This window comes from Electrophorus electricus, chromosome 5, assembly GCF_041902795.1.
Source record: "Electrophorus electricus isolate QZ-2024a chromosome 5, ASM4190279v1, whole genome shotgun sequence".
In the NCBI taxonomy this organism is placed as follows: Eukaryota; Metazoa; Chordata; class Actinopteri; order Gymnotiformes; family Gymnotidae; genus Electrophorus; species Electrophorus electricus.
The window spans coordinates 4,916,555-4,937,696 of NC_137501.1; the positions used below are offsets into that span (position 1 = coordinate 4,916,555).

The window sequence follows — 21,142 nt, forward strand, 5'->3', positions numbered from 1 at the left end:
AGCCTGCGAGTTGGTATGCTCTGCCCGGCGCGACGACACCGAACATGTGTATTTACGGAAGCTTTGGGAGTGGCCTGTTACTAGTTGCAAAGAGACAATATGAAGGTTAACAGGCTTTGTAAGGTCGGAAACGACTGAAAACTTACTCCGTTGGCTTTATGCAACAATGGTCTGGCACTCAACTCGAATCCTAAACCTAAAGATTTGCAGTCAGTGTCTAACGTTTGTATACGTTATAGGTTTGGCGCGCTAGTGACTTGGAAGTTTCGTTTCAAAGACTTTATCATCGTTCGTTCTAACGATGCTAAAGATTTTGAAGTGTGAGCTGCTTAAGTACTTGATGTTTGCTAGTATAACTGCCGTTTTAATTTATCTGTTTTTGAAAGAAGCACCTGGCCCTTCGAAGCGGCTGACTCCTATAAGAAAAGAGCTATACGAGGTCATCTCGCCGTCAACTTACAAACATATGCTCAACCAGCCCGAGCTATGCAAAGTGACACAGCCTTTTCTTGTGCTCATGATTCCAGTGACACAGGAAGACCGTCAGTCGCGGCTAGCTATCAGGGGCACATGGGGTCAAGAAAATGTAGTTCGACACGTGAACATTGCCAGGTTGTTTTTCATCGGGGAACCACGGGAGCCCAACAAAAGTCTGCAGCGGGATCTTCTCGAGGAGAGCCGGGAATATGGTGACATCATCCAAATGGATTTCCTGGATACTTACCATAATCTAACCATCAAAACGATGATGATGATGAACTGGTTGGCTACATACTGTACTTCAGCCCGATACGCCATGAAGATCGACGCTGACATTTTTCTCAACGTGCCTTATCTTGTAGAGTACCTTCACAGCCAGGCTGAGAAGCAGGATTATATCACAGGCTCAGTCATTACTGACGCTCGGCCTCGCAGGGATATACACAGTAAGTGGTACCTATCCGAGGAACTGTATCCCGAAAACAAACTTCCACCGTATGTGTCTGGAGCTGGCTATGTCTTTTCCATTGACCTGGCTCGGAAAATAGCACTGGCGTCCAGATTTGTGCGTCCGATTCCTTTGGAAGACGTTTATGTGGGATTGTGTCTAAATGTCTTAAATATCCGTCCCATATTCTCATGGACCCTGTTGCCTTACAGAAACCTGTTTGAGATCCGTCGCCTGGAGTACGACAGATGTACTTTTGCAAAACGCATAATCGTTACGGGCTTTAGACCCAGTCAACTTCTTAATATTTGGGACGATTTTCAGCAGGCTGGTTTCTCGTGCTGACGCAACAACACTGCTTATCTGGACAGGTCCCGGTTGTCACAACATTAAAAACTAATCTCAGTTAAAATATTCCATATTTTAATCATAGAACCTCAGGTCATCGTAATACACGTTGTCAAATTAATTGGACTGAATGATTTCCACTTGTGTGCCTTTTTACCTCAAGAGAATAATCTATTGAAAGCCTATAAAATAGTTTATTAAATTATTTATTGTTTTACAAGTTTTGCACAGCATTTTACCTCAGATAAAGATATGTTGAATTATATAGTATACATCTGGTGTGAGGATGTGGTGGTTGTCAAACCGCAGAATCTACAGTAGTTCAAAAAGGGGAAAACTTCTTTGCAACTGTGGATATCCAACAGGTGGAGGTGCTGTTCACTCAGAGGTTTTTATGTGACCACTTAAGATCAGGTGGGTGTTAGATTATACATGATAAAGTAGACGGCAAATGTATACGTTGATTGATGACATACGACTGTATTGTAAAACAGTTGCTTTATGATTACGTCCTCATATGTGTTCGCAGTTTAAAAAAAAGCCTACTAAGCAAGCTTCTACGTAGATTAAAAGATACAAAACTACGAAATATCTTGGTGGATTAGTAAAACCGCATTCACCGTCAGTCTGAACAGATGGCTATCACGCTCAGTCTGGGCAATCCGATGAGACCGTTTTTTCGTGTCAATGTCATGTTTCAATTACTTCTGTTGGGTTTTGTCATAACAGTAGTGTTGCAATTCACTTGCTCTCCTAATCTATTCTGGATAGCACAACAAATGTGTTTATTCTTGAGGTAGGTTTATCTTCTCTTTAATATTTCCTCCTAATCAGTTTCATACGGTAACGCAATCGCTGATCTGAAATATCCTAGAGTATTTATTTCACAGTTTGTTTGTTTCAGTTTGAAATAAAAATATTTTGCAAGCCACACATAAGGTTGTAACCAGTCAAACTGACTGGTAGTATAAACTGGCCGAGGCAAGTGCACCGAACCGAAATAACCTGAGGTCGCTACAAATTGTTCCTACAAAAACCTATCAAACACATTTCATAAACATTTCTTCACCCACGCCGTCGTGCGCGCCCCCTGGTGCGCATGTGGCAGGACGAGCACGTTCATGCGCTGAGCGTGAGAGGAAGAAAACGTTGGTGTATGCAGTGCTGCTGAAGCGATGCTACGGATCCCCTCCTCTTGCTGCAGAGTGTGTACCGTTAATCAAAAGACTCGTGTATAAACGGATATATGTTACTTCATTTGGCTCCGTTTATTTCCACCAGAGTTATTTTCGGTGTAGGAGGACTCGTGCAGCTGAACTTTACTGTGAGTAAACACTATTTTGCTTTATCGGTTCCGTCTTTAATTTCCAGTTGTGACGCTAGGATATTTGCATTAATCGATTAACCGATTTGAATGAAAATGTGCATCATTTCATTCTAAACTACTGATATGTCGTGGCGTCCATCATCGGTTTAAAAATTGAAGCTTTTTGTAAATTTCGTAGATTTTGGACATTCTTCATGCTTCTAGAATTAGTTTAAAACATATTTTCATAAAGAACTACGAACATGTCGAGTTCAACAAAGGCATGGGTTTGCAAAAAGTTTGTAATGCGTGTCCACGTCTGATCCGCACATTAGATTCAACCGATCATCTTTGTGTCATCCGGAAATGGACACATTCAGTCAGATCAAGCTATTCCTTTCACTGTACATTGTGTGTACATTTGCGTACGTTTATTACTGTTTTGTTAGTGTAACAATAGGATTGTGTGTGTGTGTGTGTGTTCTGTCCTGCTGCTCAGCATGTGTGTGCACTCTCATTGTCGTGTGTGTCTGCTTTCCCCCTCTCTTTCAGTAGGACTTCACCATCTTCCCTCCTGTCTGTCTGGTTGTAATGCTCTGACGGACCCTTCCTTCATCTACCGTCGAGATGAATATGAATAGCTTATTAAACCAGTGGAGTAAGTAATTAATTGCATTTTAATTCAGAACAATTAATACAACGTTTACAAGACCTTAGACCTCTCATAAAATTAAAAATCTTTGACAGGGATACGACGTCTCTATAATAAGCTACACTTGCACTTAGAAGTGCGTTTGCGCTGTTTTTCCCCTGCCTCTGTTCATGTGTGCGCGCTCGGCAGCTGTCGTTCTAGCGTGAAATGTGTCAGAGCAGAGTCAGCACTGGTCTCTTCTAACCGTGCTCAAAAGTGTCGTCTCAGTATGTTTCCAGCTATCATATCCTGTGCGGGCTGTCACCGATATCGTATTTAAAGAGCCAGGTAGCTTTCTGCGACAGCTCAGAGGCTGATGCTGGAGATGTAGCAGCTAGAGCGTCGGTAATATTGTAATTCGTGGCCAAGATTAATATTTATGGGCATGGAAAATGAAGTATCGCGAGGGATAGAGTCATCATAATCTATTTTGTTTGATTCCTATACATCTATTCAAGTTATGAAATAAGAGACAGAAAGAAACTGTTTTAAAGAACCCCAGTATGTCATAGGACAATATGTGGATGAAAACAATGATTTTTATTTACATATGTATACAAGCTAATTACAGAACTAAACTTGTGAAATTCAGTGGGTTTAAATGATCAAACTAGTGGTGTCTGAGTTTGACATTTCTGGGTTTTGTCTCGTTAACACTGGGCAAATTTACATGCTGCTCATCAGACTGAGCCACACTGTAACCTACAACTGCCCAGTGAGCCCTATCACTCACCCCTTCTTTCATTCTCTCTGTCCTTATGCACACCTGCTCTCTCTCTCTCTCACACACACACTCACTTTTCACATTATTGTTCACTCGCTCTTTGTCTCTTGTTTAATGAAGGAAAATTCCCCAAATACCTTTTACTTGACCAAGTACTTTTACTTCCCTTTTATTTCCTAGTGGTGACATAATTGGTGAGCTCTTTCCTGTTCTTTCCTGCATGAGACAGGGAAACACACTGTCCCTCCTCCCAACTACTCCCAACATTACATCTCTCTCTCTCACACACTCACACTCTCTCTCTCACATACACACACACACACACACACACACACACACACACACACACACACCTTCCAGCTTCTCCCAACATTACATCTCTCTCACCCACACCCATCCACCCACCTCAAACTCTCACCTCCCATCTTCTCCAAACATTACACCTCTCTCTCTCACACACACACACACACACACACACCGATCCACCCACCTCGCCCAAACTGTCTCTCCTCTCATCTTCTCCCAACATTACATCTTCCTTACACACACACACAATGATCCCCCCACCAGACACACAGTCTCTCCTCTGGTCTCCTTCCAACATTACTTCTCTCTCTCTCTCTCACACACACACACACACACACACACATGCACAAATAAACACAGAGAACTTAATGATGCTTATGTAATTACAAAAGGCCAAAACCAACCACAGCACAGGACAAAGTCACCTTTTTACTCAAGGACTGACCTGAGAACTGTTTTGTGCCAGTTTTTCATGGCCGCTTCACTGCCTTTTCTAGGGACTTTGTAAATGCCCTTTCCATTATCAGTTAGAAGCCTTGATAAGACTACCTTTGTTCCCAATATGAGATTTCAGATCTGCTGTTTCTTCATATAACTGGAACATGGAGGTCCCTGTAGTTCCTGCTCTGCTAACAGTACACCTTTTCTGTTTTGCTTTAGCAGCACATTGAAAATGCATTAATAGCTCATAGTGTTTGTGAGAGCAGACGAACTGCAATTGTACGTCACTGCGGAAAAAAAACCTCTCCCTAAAGTCATTACAGCAACAGAAAGTACGGAAAGCAAAATTGATCCCTGATGAGGAAGAGCTTTTACAGTGATGGGACTGGCTTCTGTGTAGGCAGGAGAGAAGTAAGTGTGTGTGTGTGTATATGTATGTGTATGTGTATGTGTATATATATATGTGTGTGTGTGTGTGTGTGTGTGTGTGTGTGTGTGTGTTGATCATGTCAAAGGGTGCAGCCCATGAGAAATTTTACTGTTCAAATATGCAGATATACAAAAGCATCTGATATGTGGCAGGGCAGATTTAAGGTTTTTGAACTGAAGCGGAAGTGTCTTAATGACATCGACTAGCTCTTTTATGGACTTCAGACCAGTCCTGGTCCAGTCCAAAAAGAGCAGAGCAGATGGAGTTCGAGACTCATTAAGGCCAAATAATCAAGGGTTATTATTCACAGACAGAGAATGCTATGTTCTTCTCTGGCCTATTGGTACCTGAATAGCAAAATCACATTTAACTGTACCGACTGCTCCCGCAGATGTTTGCTGACTGAGGGAGAAGCTACATTGCCGTTATATCACATATACTTATGTCACTTCAGGGTATTATGGCGCAAGGCTGGCTCTGTTCAGATATCAGCATGAATAAACATACATGCGTGTACTATCATTAAAGAGCACTCATTAAACCTTAATTACTTTACAGTTATAAGGGTGACGTACAAAATCTGAAGCAGTCGGGCATGCAGCGTGGTCGAAATGCCCATAATGCTCTTTAGAATGAAGTTAGCCTTCAACTAGGAGCAGTGTTTTGCAGTAAACAAGCATGTAAACAAACCTGCAGGGAGAGAGAGAGTGAGGGACTCACACAGTGGGAGACGAGGGGCAGTCCAAGTTTGGCACTGCTGACAGGAATGCCATGTTACCCACGGGTTTGTGTGCTGTGTGCAGAATAGGAGTGGGAGAGAATGTGTGGGGGAGCTGTCTGGGCACAGGGCCAAAGCACTCTCGAACAGAGCTCATCCGAACCACGCCACATCAACCCATCTTTCCACTGTTGGCGCTGTTTAGAGGCACAAAGCGCCGGTTCAGAGACAGAGGGTTCTTCACTGGTATTTTGACAGAAACGCCACCTGTGATAAATGCACAAATGATACAATAATCAAATCCACAAATTTATAACCTGAAGCTTCCAGAGAAGAAGGTAAATTCTGAAATCTCTACTTCTGGGGTGCTTTTCTAGAAACATCTTGGCATGGACATGTATTGTGTTTGTCAGATGTCCTTGTGACGGTTTCTCAGATGTCCTTGTGATGGTATAGGTCTATCTGACTATCAGTCCTGTATCTTAAGCACACATCTCAGAATGGGAGACTGTTAGGAGGCTGGGTTACATTTTGGAGCAGCAGACGCCTCATCTGAGCCTCATGTTGATGTTTAGTCAGAGCGCTCACAATGATCAGGTTAATGATGAAGTTGGAGAACACAAGTTTAACTGGACGTTAATTATTGCCCTGATAAAGGTTCCAGAAGGCTGTTTTTGTTCAGGTGAAAGGTTGAAAATGGTAAGGTGTTTTAGAATTGCATGATGTAAGACTAGACAAGTAATTTTCCCAGTGGCTCTGATTGTTATCGATTGAAGCTGTTTTTGTGGGCGACTGTCTGAATGCTCTTGATTGGTCTTTCCTCTTTTACTGTGCACTTGCAGTTGTATATTACAAAACTACTGCCAGATGGTCCAAATTTGGCAAGTGAACAAAGCTGATGGGGCCTTTTTCTAAAGAACATTTAAAAACAACAGGATGGATGATGGTGTCACATTTGAAGGTTCAGGTGGCAGACTTTACAGTTGAATTAATTTTGTTAATTTTTGTTTCTTTTGTACAACTTGAAAATTAGTTTTCTCTAGTAATAAATATAAGATCCATACTACAATTCAAAGCCAATAGATACATTTCTAATAGTACTGATTTGTGTGTGTGCGCGTGTGCGTGTGTGGGGAAGTTCAGACTGCATCAGAGGTCTTGTAGCAGTGGGCACTGTCCAGCCAATCTCCAGGATGTCTCTCCAACATCACTGACATTCAAGACCAAAGAGCCCATCAGAAAGGCAATTAGTTTTTCCATTTTAAAAGGAAATTACATTACCGCATTCACCCTCAGTAAAGTGCTAGGAGCACGATGAGCCTGTGGTTGAGTTCATTAGTGCCTCTGGCCTCTGAGGTACTGCCCTGTATCATTGTGCTATGCCTCTCAATTCACCAAATAACCAGAACCAGACGCACCAACTGGAGGGGAAATGGATCTGCGTTGTTCATGGAGAGTCTGCACATGTGCAGGCTGTTGATACAAACAAATAAGACATTATGTTCCCTGATTCATAGCGTAGCATGGTGGGGACATGACGCTGCTGTTGTCTTCCTTCGGCCTGAGATGCTGGGAGGCCATGGCGTCAGGACCACACCAGAGGCCTGTGTGGACGACCTGGGTGGAAGGCTGCTTCCCTGCCTTTTGTGTACTTGTGAAGTCTGCCAATCGTCTGCATTCTTGACTTCAACCTGTAAATATTATGCTTGCAGGCCTCTGAGCTGCAGAAGTGCTCCAGCTCTGCACATGCTCTTTCCCGCACTGAAGATGACTTTTGGATAGCGTCCTGCTGTTTCAGACGTGATGGGGACTGCATTTTCTCCCAGGTGGAATTTACTCGCCCCTGTGTCAATTCTCTTCTTTGCTGAGAACGGGGGCTAAAACGTAAGCCACTGGCGTGGCTTCACTTTAACTAGTGTGTCAAGTGCGCTGGTTCTGTGTTAGAATGACATGTGAAGTCACACCTTGGTGTGACAACATGCCATTGACAGGAAGTTACTCTTCTATGATATTTAAGCTTTGTGTTTCAAGTTAGTAAGTGTGTTTAAATCAGGAAAGATTGGATTTATTAGAAAACATGGCATTACCAAGTGTATGCACAGAGAGCTTCTTTCATTCTCAAAAGTGAACTTGTTTATAACTTGTTTTGGAACTAGTCAAATATGTTTGTGGTAAAGGTCATAGAGGAAGTCCTTGTTTCCTTGTATGCGTATTAGGGTTTTTGTTCCTTTATACGTCAGGGCATTCAGGGGGGAGTGCACGTGGGGGAGGCAGAGACAGAGATGGGGAGAGAGAGAGAGTGTGTGTGTGTGTGTGTGTGTGTGTGTGTGTGTGTGTGTGTATACACGTGTGAAAGAGAATATAGAATAGAAGAGCAAGTGAGGCAGACAGCCACACAGAAGATGGCTGTAAGTACTGTAAGTATTTTCTAGAATCTGGCTGAGTTGTATAGCTGTAATTGTTTCTCTGGGGCTGGAGAAACAATGCATGTGTGTGTGCGTTTGTCTGGTGTAATGCATGCCATTGGTCACTTCCCCCTTAAACGGCTGCGACGGACGAATCATGTGAGTGCCAGTCTGTGCTTTCCTCTCTGGTGAGCACGGGTATGCACCTGCCCTCTTCCACACAGCTGCTCCACTCAGTGTGTCGCGGGCATGCACGTCAGGGCCCTCCTCCACTGGGCGTGCACGTTCGGGCCCTCGAGAGATCAGGCTGTGCTATCCTGGGGCCGCACGTTCACGTGCTGTCGGGATGAACCTGAAAATGAAGGCAAGTGACCACTTGCCATAAAGCACCTTAAGAAAACTACAAACTAAACAGGGTCATCCTGGTCCGCTCTGATAGCAACTGATGTATATTGTGGATTTAATTCATAGCTTCCTAAGGGCCACACTGAAATACAGACAGCTATATTACACAAATGGACACACAATATTATTTAATGACATATAGCTGACACTTTTTAGCAGAGTGGCTCACGTTGGCTGACTGTTAGCACAGATGCCCTTGAAGCCCTTTAGATGAAGTGCTTTTCTGGGGAGTCTAGTGCAGTTGAGACGTAGGGCACTGTCAGTTTGAGGGGGACCTCTCTTCATACCACTGAACTGCTGCCATTTGTCCATTGGCAGACTGTTTTTGTTTGTTTGTTTGTTTGTTTGTCAAACAAAACAGCAGTCCTAGTTGTTTTTTGTCAGTATTTTAACCACCATTCCAATAACTAACCAGGCCTGCACATGTAATGGTAACTGAAATTGCGATTTTGGCCTGCAGTGAATTAATGGTATACAGCTGCAGTTAAATACAGGCATTCATACATCATCACAGGGGTCTTCCTGTGAGGCTGCAGAGATTGTGCTGAAGCAGGCCATGTCTAAATCAGCCACACCCATCCCTTTCCAAGTTCCACGCCCATCCAAGTTCCACACCCATCCCTTTCCAAGTTCCACGCCCATCCAAGTTCCACGCCCATCCCTTTAACCTTTTGTCGTTGACATTGGTACGTTTATTTGGGATTTAACAAGGTTGCTTTTGATTTGCTCAATTGACGGAAATGTTACATGCTGGGAGAAGGTGTCCATCCTCAGTCCTGCTCTGAGCATTGGTCACTACTATTCTAGAACTGCATGATTGCTCTGTGTGTGGCCTAGTGGACGTCTTCGGCTCCTCATTGAGCTAATTGAAATCTCCTGAGATTGAAATCAGGCTTTTGTGTGCGTATCCTTTCATCTGCACACACGTGTACGTACTCGATTGACCTGCTGGCGTGTTGAATATAATAAATAGTTGAGCCCAGTGTTGCTTTTTAAATGTGTGGTTGCTTGCAGCTCATGTTCTTAGGTTAAATGTTTCTGAAGCATTTGTGTTGCAGTGGGTGGTGTAGTGAAATTTCAGAAGTACTTCATGCTACCCATTTATATTCAGGAAATGGAGGCTTTATATTATACAAAGGTATTTCTGCATCCTACAATGAAAGTTACTTTGAAACATGATGGGTGCAATGTAATAATACCCTGCTAGTTATGTGTTTAGGCCGGTGTTTACAAAGTTCTCTGTGTGTGTGTGTGTGTGTGTGTGTGTGCTCTAGCTCCGATCCCCAGGATGTGCGAGGTAGACGTATCGTCTGAGCCTACCAGCCCTACTCTGTACGCCGAGTCATCGGATGCGTACTACCATGTGGACCGCTGGCAGAAGCTCCGCACGGCCGTGCGTAAGCTGGAGTTCTGGGAGAACTTCAGCCATGAACTCATCGGAAGTGGATTCTTCTCCAGTGTCTACAAGGTACCGGCCGTGTTCTAATGCTCCTGAATCTCCCTTTGGCTTTTGGCTTGTGTTTTAAAGTCATCCTCATTAAACTGGTTAGAACTGATAGGTGTCTAGAGCGATTCCCCGTGATGCTGTCTATTTCTATTTAATTTGTTACAGTTCTTAAATTGAGTTCTATTTATGTACTCTGCAAGCATAATATGCCGTAACCTTGGTTGGGATCTACATCACATCACAACCCTTGTTTCTGGCTTGTGATTCTCTGTAGCTTTCTTCATCTTGCTGTTACTTTATCAAGGGAAGGAGAGCAATCAGGTCTTAATGGATCTATTGTGTGATAGCATGACTCAGCCTGAGGGTGATCATGGGTATGAAAGCCAGTTTCTGTGTTTCCATGTGTGCTTCTTGTGGGCTGGTGGGTAGGTCGGAGTTTGTGTATGGGTGGGTGGGCATTGTGTGCTATGATGCTTCATAACATTGGATGCTTTGTATTCTTATTAATTAGAACATATTTGGATCAATGTGAGGCAATCCCAGGGGCGAGCTATTCTGGGATACTCTAATGTACAGATTGCATAACCCTGTTAAACCAGAATTCTACACACCTATACTGAAGTAGTGTGACCCAAATTTCTATTATTTTCTAGGGGATTAATTAAGTGTGTGTGTGTGTGTGTGTGTGTGTGTGTGTGTGTGTGTGTGTGTGTGTGTCTGTTCAAGAAAACCTGGGAAAATCAAGGAATATGTCAGGACCTGCAAAGTGCTTTTTAAATGTGTGTTTTGATTAAGGTTGAGGTTAGGCTTAAATTATTCTACATATAGGTAGTTGTATAATACATTTGTGACATATGACAAGATTTAACAAGTGGGGCAGAGGTAGCTACAAAAGAAAACTCAGCATTTAATATATGGCACGTTTTAGATACTTCTTTATGATACGTAAATTTCACTTTGCACTTTCTGCTGTTCCAGGCTGTTGAGTGCAGATGTCTCGGGTGTGTGTGTGCTGTGTCTTTCAGGTGATGCACAACAGCACATGCAAGGTGATGGTGGTAAAGATTTATAAGAACGACGTGGACCAGGACAGCATCGTGAGGGAAATCAGCCTCCTACAGAAACTCTCACACCCCAATATAGTCCGGTACCTCTCACTCCGTCAATGAACTGCTGACCATTCTTCAAAAGTGCTAAGCCCTCCCTGTCTAAATGTTTCATGTGCGGTCATCAACGGAACTGGTGTAATAAGACTTCATCGAGGCCTCAGGTTGTGGTGCCAGAAGGGCAGGTCAAGATCTCAAAACACAATATGCAGTGACTTCTTTTCGTTCAAAGGTTCAGTTGCCTTTGGGTTTATTTGATATACGGTAACAAAGACATGTTACATCAGCCGGGGTATGAAGTCTAATGCAGCATTGCATCATGGAATCATGGTTATTTGTCTAAGCTATCTCAAGGTAGCCTGTTCCTGTGCTGTACAGAAGGACAAAGTGTTTATCAGAGTGCTTTCTGTGTCAAAAAGATATAAAGATAAGATAACCCACTGCTACAGTTACCTGATATCCCAAACAGACAAGCTGTCAGAGAGTGATGTTTTTTTATACTGTGCTTAAGAAAATTCTTAGCGGTCATTCTTAATTTTTAACAAGCATTCATCTGCTATGCTTGTTTTGTTACGGTATACCATTTAAGAACAAGAGCATTGTGCTCTCAGCCTGGTGTAAGAGTTAGTAGAGTGAAGTTGCCTTTTGCAAATGGAGACTCATGAGGGTCAAAGCATGAGAAGGGTAGTCAGTAGGCAGCATAAATTCTTTAAAATGGTAGAGAGGTTTTAAAATGGGAGAGTCTGGCTGAAGGTACTTATATAGGCACTGCATTTTTTCTTTTCTTTTGTCATTATTTTAGGTATCTGGGTATCTGTGTGAAGGAGGACAAACTGTACCCAATTCTGGAGGTTAGGTGCATTTCTCTCTATATATTTGCATTCTGTTATCTTTCTCTGTCGTATGGGTGGATTTAACACTTTCCTTCATAATCAAGAAAAATGCCTGTTACTGGAATGTCTTATAGGGATGTAAACCATTACCGTTAGGTCAGCGTCTCATTAAAATAGCTTTATTCTGTGCAGCATTCATGTTCACAGCCTCTGTGTTTGTCTTCCCATGTCTCCCTTTTCCACTGTTCTCTCTCTCCCCCCCTCCCTCTCTAGTATGTTAGCGGAGGGTGTCTGGAAGAGCTGCTAGCTCGGAAAGATGTTCCTCTCTGCTGGAGGGAAAAGGTGGATCTGGCCTCAGACATCACCAGAGGAATGATCTATCTCCACTACAAGAACATCTACCACAGAGATCTGAACTCCAAGGCAAGCCTGGGCGACTGCAGCCTTCTCTTCTCTGTCTTCCACTGACATGCGCCTTAAATTAAGGCCAAGCGTTGGACGATTATTGCACTGTTTAGTTTATTACAACAATAAAATGACAGCCAGTGGTCATTGGGTAAGAGGAAGCATGTCTGTATATGGCTGTTCTGAGTGCACAGAACTAGACGTGACATTACAGTCTGTGTGAGTGGGAGGGTCATTGGTTGCCAGGATTCACACAAGTGTACACCAAGCCTCTGATGATGCTGAGCAGAGCAGAAGCAGCAAGGATAGTCCATTCTGATGCTAATACACAAACTCCATCTCTGACACATATATAGACTCTCTTTTTCACACATCTCTCTCTCTGTCTCTCTCTCACTCACACACACATACACACACACCAGTTCCCACACCATCTGCAAATGCATAACACGTACGCACGTACTGAGTGTACAGGCCAGGTTCATGCACCCACCCACTGTTTTTGTGATTCCTCTGCTCTGGTTTGACCCCGGTGACCTGTTTGTCAGCCGTGTGGATGTGAACAATGCCCAGAAGCGGCGCTAACCCCAGCCCACACACAGAGTTCAGCATACCCGCCACACTGCTCTCCATCATCACCAATAGGGCTGTCTCACAGAGAGGTCTGTGTGCTCACACACCATTGTGTTGAATTGGGGAAACCTGTGAATGTTGGTGAAATCCCTCAACTTGTCCTCAAAGCTTTAAATGATCATTTTTGAGCTTCTCTAATTTCTTATTAGGTCTTTACGTAGTTACAAATAGCCATGGACATTTTTTTCTACCTTTTCTGGCCCGTGATGTTAAAATTTATTGAGTCTCTTTTTGATCCTGTTACTGAAATCAAAGGTCAGTATGGCGACTCATCACTTTCCATTTCTTTCTTTGTCTTTTCGACTGAGCTGTTGGCTCTCTCTTCTTCAATTCCTAACACCACCGTTCCTGTGTCACAAACAGCTATTGCAAACCTTGGCTTAGGTGCGAAGTCTCTTGCTAAATGTAGCATCTGCGAGGCCCCCGGGATCAGGATGGAGTGTTCCCCCATGTACGCCTCAAAGCTGTAGCCCCAGCCTGTGGAGCTGGACAGGTAGCAATTTGCAGTGGGGCCTCTAATGTGGACCAGATGCTGAGGTCACAGTTTGCTCCATCCATCAGTACTTTTGGCCCTAAAAGGTCCACTGGCTCTTACGTAAGAGGCCTCAGGCAGGACTGGAGTTCCCCTCTAGGTCTTGCCAACGTCTGTGCCACCTCATGAGGGTGAATGATATTTTGCTTCTGTATGAGCAGATTTAAGGTCAGTTCGTTTCACACGCTAATGTTGATGTTGAAGGTGTGGCACTGGAACTACAAATTTTTTAAAAAAAATCAGGATCTGGGTGCCAAAAAGTCTTTGATGCGTCTAGACATGCTTTTAATGCTTCATGCAGGCAAACGATGACTTGGTGTGCTAGAACAGCTCCCCTGTCTTCACTGCTTCTCATTTTTGTAGATTGAGATGAGGTCCTGTGTGAAAGGTCTGTGGCTGCTATCCAGACCTCTCCAACTTTCCAGTACATCTCTATGGTTTACTAAGGTTTTTTTTTTTTTTTTTTTTTAGGAAACAGTGATAAGTCCCAGTACTTGTGCCCCTGTTTGATCTGTTTTTAATGATCAGAATGTATTTTTTTCTGTAACGTCCCAGTTGTGCAAGCTTTTGTTTCATCATCGTGTTCGGGTAAGCGTTGTATGTGGGTGAGAACGAGTGTTGTGCGTTGTGAAGTAATCTTTCTGGGTTACACTGCCCTCTTCTGGCAGGAAAAAGTGTTCAACTAGTTATAAAAAGAGAGTTTCCAATGATGATATTTCCAAGACAATTAAATTAATATGTTACTTGGGATTCCTTGACATCATGAAGGAAATTATGCAGTTAGGTACATGTAAAAGTGATCTTGTTTCTTTTATCATGAAATAATTGTCTCATGTCACATGATGTCTAAATATTAAAAGTAATATTACTAAGATTGTATTGACAAATAGTGCTTACTCTTATTTTGCTCTGTTTCCACAGAACTGCCTCATAAGGGTGACTGCCAGGGGAAGGGAGGCCTTAGTAACAGACTTTGGCTTGGCCAGGGAGGTGGTGGAACTTCCTGCCAAAGACAGGAAGCTGTCACTGGTTGGATCAGCCTTCTGGATGGCCCCAGAAATGCTGCGTGGTGAACCATATGACCGCAAGGTTATGACATCACTAGCACATCAGCATAGCCTTCAGTTAATCTATTTAGCAAGATGTTACATCATCCAATGGCACATTTACAACATGATAAACAAACCACCTTGAAAAATGAGATCGCTGTCTGACTCTCAGTTCACTTGGTGTTCTTAAGGAGCTGTGCATGGCTGGCTGAATTGACTCTCTGTGGTATTGTAGGTCGATGTATTCTCCTTCGGGATCGTATTGTGTGAAATTCTGGCCAGAATCCCAGCAGACCCAGAAATCCTTCCAAGAACTCAGGTAACCTGATAACACGACTACTGGAATCAGTATGGCATGGGGATGCCATAAATTTCACATGATATGAACACAGAACATGATTTGAATAGCTCAGTACAGACATATTAATCTCTTTTAGGTTTCGGTGTGCTGAAGAGTAGTTTGTTTTGATAACTACGGGTCTATGGTGTGTGTGTGTGTGTGTGTGTGTGTGTGTGTGTGTGTGCGCGTGTATCAGGACTATGGTTTGGATGTGTCTGCCTTCAGGCAGATGGTTAACGGTTGTCCTGCACGTGTGCTGGACCTGGCAGCGAGCTGTTGTTTGGTAGGTACTGTAAAACAAACCCCAGCCCCATGGGACATACCATATTATATAGACAATATATAGATATGGTGTATGGATTAATGATGCCACTCCAAAAAAAGAAAAACAGACACTACTGACAAACATGTGATGACAGTTATTAAGATCAGAACAACTAACTGGCCACTTTATTACATAGACCTGTCGTATACATGGATCTTACAGGTATATCTCATATCAGTCAGATAGTGATTATTGGTGAAGAGTTGGAGGATGGCTTACATGATTGGTGCATGGTGTCACATGGGCTCCAGTCTCTAACTTTACATCTGCAGTGTGTTTAAAATAAATAACATTGATTTTGTATGTGCTATATTTGTGTGTGTATATATACACTCTGTAGATCTGTAGGCCTGTTGAGTTAATAGCCGTGGTCTTCCCTCTTCTTCTGTCAGTTGGAGGCGTTCCGGAGGCCGTCATTTGTGGAGCTCCTGGATGAGCTGTCAGAAGTAGCAGAGACTCTGGAGCCGCCCCCACAGACAGAGCTGACCAATGGCTGAGCGCTGTCACGCCCTCGCCACTGTTCCATCAGCCCAGGGTGTGGTTCTGTACATAGGCCTAGAGGAGAGGGGTGGAGAGCAATGTGGGGGATGATGGGTGGCACCTACAGCTCACTTTATAGAAAGTCTTCTCCCAGAACTGGGCAGGATGGATGGGCAGGGACGTTGCAGATCGACCCACAGATCTTTCAGGGCTGCAGTGCAGATGCTCCTGGATGACCTCCCTGACCTTTCCGTCAGGCTTGGGTAGTAGGAACTGCATAACATAGAATGTTAAGCCAGGATGCCAAAGGGCGAACCTATCGATTGTTCAAGGGAGAATTGTGATCTGCTTCCTGCTCCCGGTTTGCACAAACATTTCTACAGGACATTTGATTTACAAGTTGTGTGTGTGACTTGTCAGAGTCAGCGTCTTTGGCCTTCAGAACTTAAGAAATGCAGTTAGGCAGAAATAGATATAGCGGAGCCAAAGCTTCGTTGATGCTTTATTCTACCGAGCTCAGAACTGCAAATACTTCATGGACAGTATGTACTAACTTTCTCTTTTGCAGTGTGTCAGGGTTTTTATTGTGTTTTTACCCCATGCCTTGAACAGCCGCAATTTTTGAGACTTGGCTGCACCAGTTGTACTGAATAGATTTGTATCCTGATTTTTTTTTTTTTTTTTATAAATCTAATCCAAACATAAAGGGCTGCAGACTATCTAGAGAAATAATGATGATCTGATAACAGTAGTTTAAGGCTAAAACCTTAGGTGAATACATATAATATTTTTGTATATTTTGTGCATAAAAGACGTAATGTACATATGATAAGTATTTTGGTACTAAACCTCCATGTAGTTTTAGTATCTTGCTTTTTAGATGGTCCTTGCATTTTCTTCAAGTGTAGTTGTTGAGTTGTAATAGGTGATCAGAAGGGTTACTTTTCCTTTTACTACTTATACAAAGTCATAAAAATGTCCAAGGTGGAAATGGGTCCTTTGCTGTGGCCTGGGGTGTGGCTTCAAGAAAACTGACCTGGCACAGGAAGCCTCCTGTTTCCTGAGGGGAAGGCCTTCAACGCCTGTTTCCATGATCACCAGTGTTTGGGTGTGCTGGTGCGGATGGGATACAGGCACAGCCGGTTTTCCATGACTTTTTTCCATTTTTTCTTATTTTGCTTATTGCTAAGATCATCTGAGCTCCTGTTTTAAGTGGTTCATGCTTAAATATACTGCACATGGCTTAACTGTGGTCTTTGCTTGCTTATAGAGTTCTTATGATAAATGAATTTCAGATATTTCAGATATGTACAGCCACAGGAAAATTGTCTCTGTGGATTTGGAAGATTGAACGTGCCCAGGGTGTGTTCAAAGCCACATTTGTTTAGTACTGGAACTACCACACCACTGCGCTGAGACTGAACAACTTTAATTGAAACTTCCTGTTATGGACACTCAGTATCAATGCTGCTCATGCTGTGTTTTTTTCCTCCTATTTACCATATGCAAACATACTTTAAATTAAGGAATAAATTGCAGTTTGGAAAAAAATGCTGTAAACAAACAGTGCCAGAGTCAGTATAGAACTGCACTGGAACCTCATGATTATAGAAAGTGTTTAATACAATTCAGCTGTGGTGCAAAAAATTCTGTGCATTCATAAAGATATATCTGGTTATTAGTAATGGCACACCACTTACCACATCATACCACTTGTTATATACTATCTTAATAAAAGATTGCCACCTTTAAAAGTGTGTCATCACTTTCTTCAGTTCTAAGAAAGTCCTGAACTACAAAATGTCATAAATCAGTGAAGTCATGGGCTCATGTTACATGTTCAAAGGAGCACTTTGGACAAACAAACTAATGCAAGGTAATGCCTCACATTGACCTGACATAGGTGTCACTCTCCCAAAGAACACAAAACAGTAGTGACCTGATCAACTTTACTCTTATGCACAACTCACAGGAGGATTGGAGAAGTGTAGTGTGCATCTGGCTTTACTGCATTCCAAGCTTTGTTTATGCTTCACACTATACAGCCTACTAGACAAGGGAGAAACTACAGCAATCTATAACGAAGTTACTTACACCTTTATGCCCCAGAATTGCTGTCATTGATCAGAAGTCATGTCCATCTTAATGAAAATCTGCGTACACAAAATGTTCTAGAAAAAATGAGTACCATCTGAACTGTGGAAGCAACAGAATGTCTTATCTCTTCTCCAACTAGGACTAGTATCCTTCAGAATCAAATAATGTACTGAAAACATTACACACAAAAAATGACACAATATTACAAGTATTCTGCAGCAACAGCAACATATTTTAGTAAACGTACTTTTTGTAAAACGTGTCTTGATGATGGTCTTGGCTTTAGAGAGTGACTAAAGGCCTATAAGAATAGAGGTCAAAGGACAAGGTTCAACTCTAGCGTTGTTCTTGCATAAGCATGTTTGGAGCATTAAACCTCTAATTTACCCAACCTAATTTCATGACTTTGTCCCACCACCTAGCAAAATACAGGATGCAAAAGTGTCTTCATAGCTAAATGTCAAATCTCGACTTGTGTAATCTGTCTAAAACAAACCACACACAGACTAAATCTTTTCCATGCATGATTAAGGCTTTGTCTAAGCATGTCTAAGCCTAATCTATAAGATGCCTCACTGGAATTTTGTGCAATATTAGTGACATATATAGAGCCTGATGTTTATATAATCAGTTTATCGTTACTGCCTAATTGGTTTTTAGACATTCATTTAGAGAGCCCAACACCTTTGTCTTATGTTTCAGTTCTGTTGAACTTTCTGAGAGGTCAGTGTACTTTTGTATTGTTCAGTACACAAATATGAAGTTAATTGTATATTTCAATGTAAACCCCATAACTACAACATTGTCTTACAACAATACAGTTCTAATTTCTAACTTTGGTCTAATTGGTCTAATTTCTAACTTTTAATTTCGAAAGAAAAGGTACAGAGTGATTCTGAATGTTCAAGCCCTACAATCTTGATGTATAAATTTTCCACATTTCTTTATTAAAAAAAAAAAAAAAAAAAAAACCTGTGAAAACGTACGAGCAGTTGTTTAGCTCTTCTGTTAATCAGCTCCATCTGTCATGTGTGGCTGGACTAGATGATTTATAAGATGAATAAATGTTGTACAGCAGATATGAATAAGGCTCTCTCTCTCCCTAAGTGTGTCTCTGTGATCTTGAAGTATGACAGCTATTTAACATGCCTTTCATGTTTGGACACACACAGAGTCTTGCTTGCTTTCATGTATAGTTTCTTTCTCCAAGTGGACTCTTGGCCATGCTAATTGCTGACTAATCTAAGCTTGTATTTCTTTGAAGCTTGTGTGTCTGGACCACTCAAGGCAAATTGGTGGAATCATCATATAGATTACCAGAAGTGTAATCTCTTTGGTGATAAAATGGACTATTACATAATACATTTATAACAAAAGTCCATGGTTTTTTTTTTTTATTTCTCTTTCAAGGTTTCGTCATAAGGAGCCAATCTCATTAACTTTGTAAAGGAAAATCAGACAATACTCATAAGACATTTTTTTATTATAAGACAAAAATTGGCTTTATTCCTGTTTGGAGCATCAAGACTAATTTTTTTCCCATCACAGAAATTCTGTAGAGACCTCAAGGGTCCTTGCTGTGTTGCTGTGCCCCTTTATTCGATGGTCCGAGACCTGTTTTGCTGTAAATAGCTAATATAGTTCATGTAATGATTTGGTTTAGGATTTGGCTAGTGGCTACAGGTCCTGCATCAGACGAGCACTATCAATAACTCTTCCCACACACCTCTCATCCCTCTCCCCACCTGACAGGGATGAACATTAAAAGGCTACGGAGGCTCATAAAGGAATCAGCAGGTCCGTTTGGTGATTACACAATCTCCTTTCCTCTCAGCCGCTATTAAAACACTGAATAGACGGGGTGAATAATTCATCAGGTGCAACGTTTCTTCATCAGCTTCCTGTGTGTAGACCTTTGTAACATGGCCCGCTGCATCAAGGGCCCCTGTGCGGGCCCTCCTGTTCAGTCCCTGCAGGTTTAATTAGCAGCACTTTGTGGTAGCCCATCTGAACTGTGGGCACACACAGTAGTAATCTGGATGTAATCTGGATGTTGTTCAGTATACTGAGACTCAAATTACTGAAAAAGGATCTTTAAAGCAGACTGAACTAGAGACAACTAGATCAGTTTAAATCAGTTACAAGCAATAATTGGCATTGATCGTGTTAAACATATATAAGCTTTGTGTTAGTAGTGGTAAACATTGTTTACAGGCTTAAACTGTATGGCGTCGCTAAAAGCGTGTTGTGTACTTTTCCACTAGATGGCAGTGTTTTTTAAGAGTATCGTTAGCAAGCCGTCTTCTTATGCTGCTTTTCAAAAGCTCTTCAAGACCAACTAGACCAACATTTTGATATTCCATTAGATTTAATCTGTTCCATTCAATTGTAATCCATTTTGAATTTACTCCAAGTAACGTTCAGGTCATTTATGGAGAAGCCAAAACACAGTGTAGTGCCTTATGGGAATGGTGCCTTTAGCTACCCTCTCAGGAGAACATTGAAAACATCCAGTCCTAACAGCAGAAAGAAAAAGATCTTTGACAGACAATGATTCTCACTTGTGATAATTGACAGTCATCCCCTCTTGGGTTTATACCTGTTTAAAAGTGGCACGCTGCATCAAGAAATAATTCATCATGATTAGATATTTGGCTCATGAAAACAACAGAAAAATGAGAGAAGCTGCATGACCTCAGGGTGTACGGGTTGGCAATTGGTCTGCGTTATTTACGTCTTTGGGGTTTTACTAGAGGAAGCTGAGGCGGGAAGAAAGCTCCCACTGTTACGCCATTATCTTACAAAACCTTCTATTCTAGCTATTGTTGTCTTTCTGTCTCCCACGCAGAGCCACTCCAAACACAAGCTCTCTTATATTAGTATCACGGATATTCAAAAGGTTGTGGATGTTGTAGAAGGGATGTTGTGGCAAGCCATTACTGAGAAAGACATCAGTGACCGAGTGATTTTGCTTACCTCTAGTCTAGGCTTTGGTGAAGCAGGGTCTTTGGGTACACATTTAGGCCTGAGGCTGTGCTATATGTTTGCGCACTGAACATCAGGAGGATTAGTGGTTTGGGTATTTGCTGGATGAGGTTATGCAATCCATCCAATCAATTGCGCAACAATGGGATGTAGTATGCAGCATACTGATGTCCGAGTTAATATCTGTGTTTTAGCAACAGCTTTGTGT

At 42.2% G+C, this 21,142-nt stretch overlaps 1 protein-coding gene across 12 annotated transcripts; it reads left to right on the top strand.

Annotated features, from left to right (window-relative positions):
• Window positions 1-24: 24 nt before the first annotated feature.
• On the top strand, window positions 25-17,600 carry zgc:162952 (PKc_LIMK_like_unk domain-containing protein). Of its 12 annotated transcripts, XM_081715152.1 has the most exons (11): window positions 1,280-2,600; window positions 3,082-3,240; window positions 7,605-7,718; window positions 9,977-10,170; window positions 11,175-11,296; window positions 12,058-12,106; window positions 12,362-12,511; window positions 14,580-14,747; window positions 14,943-15,026; window positions 15,244-15,330; window positions 15,765-17,600. In XM_081715152.1, exons 4-11 carry the CDS (start codon window positions 9,991-9,993, stop codon window positions 15,867-15,869), a joined length of 945 nt encoding a protein of 314 aa, XP_081571278.1. In that variant the 5' UTR covers window positions 1,280-2,600; window positions 3,082-3,240; window positions 7,605-7,718; window positions 9,977-9,990; the 3' UTR covers window positions 15,870-17,600. The 12 variants fall into 12 exon arrangements, 7 of the variants coding, with proteins under 7 accessions (XP_081571278.1, XP_035386033.1, XP_026866679.2 ...); XM_035530140.2 differs by lacking the exon at window positions 7,605-7,718; XM_027010878.3 differs by lacking the exon at window positions 7,605-7,718 and having other exon boundaries at window positions 3,135-3,240.
• The last annotated feature ends 3,542 nt before the right edge of the window (window positions 17,601-21,142 follow it).